This window comes from Hipposideros armiger, unplaced genomic scaffold (assembly GCF_001890085.2).
Source record: "Hipposideros armiger isolate ML-2016 unplaced genomic scaffold, ASM189008v1 scaffold_73, whole genome shotgun sequence".
Lineage (NCBI taxonomy): Eukaryota > Metazoa > Chordata > Mammalia > Chiroptera > Hipposideridae > Hipposideros > Hipposideros armiger.
This window is the reverse complement of record NW_017731423.1, coordinates 285288-292463: the sequence shown is the minus strand read 5'-3', so window position 1 is coordinate 292463 and position 7176 is coordinate 285288. Positions and strand designations below refer to the sequence as shown.

Below are 7176 nucleotides of genomic sequence, written 5' to 3'. Positions count from 1 at the left end.
GCAGGATGGCTCAGCTAAAAAAAAAAAAAAAAAAAAAAGTTAAAACTCAGTTATTAAGGAGTAAAATAAAATGCCATTAATTGGATAAAGAAATTTATGCTGACTATACTTATCAGCAAAACATCAGAAACCTTCTCATCAAAATCAGGAAAAATGCCCTCTAAAACTTGTATTATTATTCTCTTTGATTTAGAATCCCTAGAGAATGGTCTTGAGAATAAGTGTTTTACCAAAAACAAAACCACTAACTTATACAATTGTGTTTTGAAAGTTCTAGCCAGTGTACTGATAAAAAGAATTAAAAGGTATAAATATTCAGAAGAAAACAAATATTTTTGCAAACATTATGTACTCAGAAAAATCTAAGAGAACTGAAAAACTATTGGAACCAATAACAGGAATCAGTAGGGTCTTTATTGCTAAGAGAAAAGAATTTTATACATCAGCAGCAACCAATAAAATAATGATGGGTCACAAGGGTAGAGATCTCATTCACCAGAGAAGGGGAAAAAATACTATATAGAATAAAATACTTAGGATTATAAAGAAAAAAGACAAGAAATATATTTAAATATTAATGGCTTTCTCTGATGTGAAAATAAAAGTTGCATTGATGTAGTACTATTATCTAATCGAAACACTTTATTCAAATTTGTATTATCTCACTAGTGTTTCTTGTCATTGTATTTTATAAAATCTCCACAGTGAATATTTTTAAACTTTATTTTGAAAACAACTATTAGGATTGACACTTGTAATTATTATTTACTTTCCATTAACCTTTAGCAGTTAATAAATTCATGTTCTTTTTAAATTTATAAACAGATATTCTGCCTCCACGGTGGCCTATCTCCATCCATAGATACACTGGATCATATAAGAGCCCTGGATCGTTTACAAGAAGTTCCACATGAGGTAAACTGAGTTTTAATTAAAAGAAAAAAGAAAAATATAACCAGATGGTGGTAAAGCTAAATTAGTGAAATGTGACCGCTAATACTTTATAACATGTACTTGATTTTCTTGGCCAGGGCCCCATGTGTGATCTGTTATGGTCAGATCCAGATGACCGTGGTGGGTGGGGAATTTCACCTCGCGGCGCTGGCTACACATTTGGACAAGACATTTCGGAAACGTTTAACCACGCCAATGGTCTCACATTGGTCTCCCGCGCCCACCAACTTGTAATGGAGGTATGTCCTTTTCTTACAGGATGATGGTCTTTATTTTAGTAAACACGTATGTCTGTAAGAAAGACTTCATGACTTAAAATATCAGAATCATTCTCACCATTACCTAAGTGAAAGGAGAAAAAAAACTTGGCTGGTTTTAGCAATTGGGAAAGTACTAATAGACTAGAGCAAAATTATAACTTTCTTTTGAAGTTAATTTAGACTTAGAGAAAAGTTGCAAAAATAGTACCAAAAAACGCCCTTACATCCTACAGATTCCTCAAATAGAAATATTTTAATATTTGCTTTATCATTCTGTCTCTTCTTTCCTATCCCCCCTTCCCCACACATGTTACTTTCTTTTCAACTATTTGAATGTCACTCTTAGACATGATGTTTCTTTACACCCAACTTTCCATGTGAACTTTGTAAAAATAAGGACTTCTATATAACCACAGTATAGTTATCACAGTCAGGAAATTTGCAGTGATATAATACTATTATCTAATCTAAACACTTTATGCAAATTGTGATTATCTCACTAATATCTTTTATAGCAAAATTTAATTGAGGGTGTGTATGTATAATTTAATTCAGGATCATGCTGCATTCAGTCTCCTTTGATGTGGAAATAATTCCTCAGCTTTTCTTTGTTTTGCATAATCTTGACATTTTTGAAGAGTACAAGCAATTTTATTTCATAGAAATAGCCTTTCCTGGTTTAACTGATGTTTCTTTCTAATTATAGATTCAGGATATGCATTTTTGGCAGGCATTACCACTTAATGATGTGTCCTTTTCAGTGTATCATATCAGGGGTCATGAAATCTACTGCTGGTGGCTTTAACTGAGATCATTTAGTTAAGGTGGTGCCTGCCAGATTTCTCTACTATGGTGCTATTTTGTAAATACTAAAGGAATATAAATAGAATATAATCCTTCCAAACCAGTAGAGAGTGGCTTCAAAATGTTGGCGGAAACTTCAAAGACCCAGGAAAGGCAAGAGGAGAGGTGAAAGCGTAATAAATAAAAAACAGAAATTCTTATGATATAGATAAATCTATATCAATAATCATAAAAAATGTTAAATGGATGAAAATTTTTACTTCCCTAAAAGACTGAGACTCTCAATTGGATAATCAAAATTCAGCTATTTGGGATGTATTTTAAACATAATGACACCACAGATTAGAAGTAGAGGGACGGAAAATGATATAATAGTATATCAATTAGATAATTATCCAAAATACAGCTAATAATATGAATCAGAATAGACTGTAAGACAAAAAGTATAATTAGAAATAAAAAGAGGCCATTACTGGGGCCGGCTGAGTGGCGCGTTGGTTAGGAGTTGGCTTGGGACGCCAGCTCTGAGCAGCAGGGCCCTGGTTCAGATTCCACATGAGGGCCGGTGACACTGCGCCCTCTACAGCTAGGATGGTGAGCAGCGCTCGACCTGGAGCTGGGCTGCCGTGGGTCGTGGGCGATGGCGTGGGCTGCAGTGGGGCTACTGTGAGCCGCCATCCAATGGCTGGTGACCAATCTGCCTCACCTGGGCAGAGCACAATGATCACAATACCAACATGGGCCAGTGAAGCGACGTCCTCCACAACTAGACTGAAGAACAAAAGGACAGCACCTTGTCTGTTCCCCTTCCCTGATTCCCCAATGTTGTTCCCCTCCCCCAATTCCCCAATAAAATCTTTAAAAATAAAATTAAATAAATAAATACAATAAAATAGGTTGGAGATTGATTGTTTAAAAAAAAAAAAGCCATTACTGATGAAAATTAGCCCAGTTCTCTAAAAGCAATAATTCTAAATTTCATTTACCTAATAATATTGGGTTGTTGGAAAATCATGACGCATTTTTGCAATGAAAAACATAGAAGAAATATGTCATGACTTTTCCAACAACCCAATAGATTCAAAATATAAAGTAAAAGTTGACACAATTTACAAGGAAAAAAACTGAGGAGTCTGCTGTAATGGTGGGAGAAATTTGAATACACATCCTAGCCTAGATCTCAAGCATTGATTCAGCCAGAACAATGCAATCACTGAGCTCCATGTAATACAACCCTGTGCGCAGTAGTTGAGTATTTGGTGCAGGTACTCAGTGTTAAAGATGGACATCTTATAAGGTAACTGAGAAGATTGCATTTCCATAGAAAATACTTGTAATTTTTAAGTTTAGTTTTCTGAACTTCTCTGTTGAGATTACAGTTTTATAGCAAAATACTGATTTTTTTTTTTTCAATGCTGCAGGGATACAATTGGTGCCATGATCGGAATGTGGTGACCATTTTCAGTGCACCCAATTACTGTTATCGTTGTGGGAACCAGGCTGCTATCATGGAATTAGATGACACTTTAAAATATTCCTTGTAAGTAACTTTAAATCTTAATTGTATGTAATCACATTTAGAAGGAAAATTAAAAATGTAGATTATTGAAATAAGAAGTAGAGGATTTCTGCTTCTGGAATTATAGAGGGAGAAATGTAACAAACCCTCTCCCCAATAAAAACAACTATTTAACTGGATAAAATTATTTTAAACAAGTATTTTAAGTTTTTTGAAATTGTCCTAAGTATACAGCAAATGGAGAAATACTTATTCTATTAAATCTCAGTAATAACAGCCAGAGTCTATGGATTTTCAGCTACAACATAGTCCCTCCCCCTAGTCCTAGATCCCTTGTATAGAAACTACGCCAGGCACTCTACTCTGGGGCGATGGGTACTTTCCCAGCTCCCAGTCTTGTGCTATGGTGTCACCCCCAGGGGGGCAGGTGGCAGCGTATCTCAGCTACTCAAATCCTGGGTTACAGAAGCTCTGTTCTGGTGGGTATAGTCAAGCAAGCTGAGATTCCCTTCCCCTACCTAGCTCCCAGGCCAGAAGCTCTCCTCTAGGTGTGCATGGCAGGCCAAGAATGCTGGGTCTCCAGTGTTCTCGCTCCAGGGCCTGCTCATAGAATGGGGTGTCACTAAGAAGTGGCTGAAGGTGGTCAAAACATACAGACTTCTAGTTATAAAATAAATAAGTCAGAGGGATGTGTAATATGCAGCATGATGAATATAGTTAAAATATTGTATTGTATATTTGAGAGTTAAGAGAATAGATCTTAAAAGTTTTCATCACAAGAAAAAAGTTTGTAGCTATGTATGGTAATACATGTTAACTAGATATATTACGGTGATTGTTTTCTCAGTGTATACATTTATTGAATCATGTACACCTGAAAGTAATATTATATCTCATTTAAAAAGAAAATAAGTACCAGGACCTAGCTCACACTAGCTCAGCAAAAATAAAAATAAAATAAAATAATGGGGCAAAAGAGTGGGTCGCCATACCCACCCACAGCTCCAGAGCTGTGGCATAGAAGTTATGCTCAGGGTGAGAGGCAGATTATGTCAGATTATGTAAAATAAGTATAAGTATTAGGATTTTAACATAGACATGTACTATGTATATAACATCAATAGCCAAAAAAGGGAGGAGAATGAAAAGGAGTTATACTATATAGGAGTCAACTTCTGTAATATACTAGAATTAAGTTAGTATAAATCAGAAGTAGAATTACATATTAAGTAGTGTATTGTAAGTCTAGAGCAACTACTAATAAAATAATTTAAGAAAAATAATTGTAAAGTTATTAAAGGAATTTAAATGATATACTAGAAAATACCCTTTTAACAAAAACGAAGGCAGTTAAAGCAAGAACCAAGAAACAAAGAAGACAGACATATTTTTTTAAATGGCAGGTATATATCCAGTTACATCAATAATATTAAAATGTGAGTGGTTTAAGCAATGTAGTCAAAAGGCAGAGATTATCAGGTTCTTTTTTTTATGATACAGCTTTATGATGTCTATAATAAACTAATTTAGATTAAAAAATACAAATAGGTTAAAAGTAAAATGGTGAAAAAAGACCATGCAAGCAGCAACCATGAGAAAACTGGACTAGATGCACTAATATCAGACAAAATGGATTTCAAAACAAAAATTGCTACTAAACATAAAGAAGGACATTTCATAATGATAAAAGAGTCACACCATTAGGAAGATATATCAATTATAATTGTATGTACTTAATAATAGATCCCTAGAATATATGGAGCAAAACGAACAGAATTGAAGGGAGACATAGACAATTCAACAATAATAGTTCAAGACTTTATTATGCCACTTTCAATAATAGAACTAGTCAGAAGATCAGCAAGGAAATAGAAGACTTGAGAAACACTATAAACTAACTGTCCCTAACATCTACAGAACACTCCACCCAGGAACAGAATAGTCTTCCCAAATGTACATGGAACATTCTTCAAGATTGACTGTATGCTAGGTTGTAAACCAAGCCTCAGTAAATTTAAGAAGATTGGAATTATACAAAGTATGTTCTCTAAACACAGTGTAGTCACATTAGAAATCAGTAACAGCAAAAAAACCCTGAAAAATTTAAAAATATGTGGAAATTAACACCCCCAAATAACTTGTGGGTCCAAGAAGAAATCACAAGGGAAATTAGAAAATACTTTGAATGAATGTACGTGAAATACAGTGTATCAAAATTTGGGGGATATAATGAAAGCAGTATTTACAGAAAAGTTTATAGTTATAATTTCCTATATGAAAAATCAAGAAAAATCTCAACTCAGTAACCTAACTTTACACCTTAAGGACCTTGAAAAAGAAAAGCAAAATGCAACACTGTTTCAAAATATGAAAATCAATCAGTGTAATAAACCACATTATTATTGGGTTGTTGGAAAAATCATGACATATTTTTTTCTGTTTTTCATTGCAAAAATGCATCATGACTTTTCCGACAACCCAATACAATAAAGGACAAAGACAACATGATCATCCCAGTAAAGTCAAAAAAAGTGCTGTCAAAATCCAGCACCCTTTCATAATAAAAATACTCAAAAACTAGTCAAAGAACAAAACATCCTCATCCTGATAAAGGACATCTACCAAAAACCCACAGCTAACATCATTCTTAAAGAAATCTAGACTAATACAAGCATGTCGACTCTCACCACTTCCATTTAACTGATAATAATAGTGTAAACCTTTTATGCTAGGCACTGAATTGGACATTTTATCTGCTTAAATGTTCACCATAGCTCTGCAAAGTAGGTTCATGGAGAACACCTGCAATGACTTGCCGAGGGCCATTCCAGTCATAACATTGATTTGTTTGCTTGCAAATTCCAATCCTTTAACTATTTGGGGGTTTTTGTTTTGTTTTTTTTGTTTTTGCCATTTATAGCCTTCAGTTTGACCCAGCACCTCGTCGTGGAGAGCCTCATGTTACCCGGCGTACCCCAGACTACTTCCTGTAAATTCCTCCTGGGAAAAACCTGCCTTTGTTTGTGGAAGTATACCTGGCTTCTTTTTAAATATATATATATATTTAAATGCACACACACACACACACACACACACACAAATCAACAAAAAGCAACAGTAATCTATGTGTTTCTGTAACAAAATGAGGTCTGTCTTGGCATTAAACTATATCATGGACCAAAATGTGCCATACTAATGAGGAGCATTTAGCACAACTTGAGACTGAAATTTAGTACAACACTATGTTCTAGATCAGCCAGTCTTACCAGTTTGCCTGCTGTATTTGTAGTCACTATTTTCCTCTGGACTATTCAAGCAAAAAAGGTAACTAACTCCTTCATCTCCTTTTGCACTTATTTGGAAATTTTAGTTATAGTGTTTAACTGGCATGGATTAATAGAGTTGGAGTTTTATTTTTAAGGAAAATTCACAAGCTAATTTCCATTTAATCCATTACCCTTTATTTTATTGAAATGTATAATTAACTGAAGAAAAGATTCTTCCTGGGAGTAAGTTGTCATCACATTTAAACTAAATTACTGTTTTATGTTGATCTGCATATTTCTGTATATTTGTCATGACAGTGCTTGCATTCTATTTGGTGTACTGAGCAAATAAACTTTGCATTTTAAACAAAAA

At 34.3% G+C, this 7176-nt stretch overlaps 1 protein-coding gene across 1 annotated transcript in view; it reads left to right on the top strand.

Annotated features, from left to right (window-relative positions):
* PPP2CB (protein phosphatase 2 catalytic subunit beta) overlaps positions 1-7176 on the top strand; it is a 29678-nt gene extending 22502 nt beyond the window's left edge. Inside the window, exons 4-7 of the mRNA XM_019642888.1 lie at positions 826-915; positions 1032-1193; positions 3440-3558; positions 6458-7176. Coding sequence (XP_019498433.1) covers positions 826-915; positions 1032-1193; positions 3440-3558; positions 6458-6530 — 444 coding nt within the window. The 3' untranslated portion in view covers positions 6531-7176. The remainder of the gene's footprint in view (positions 1-825; positions 916-1031; positions 1194-3439; positions 3559-6457) is intronic.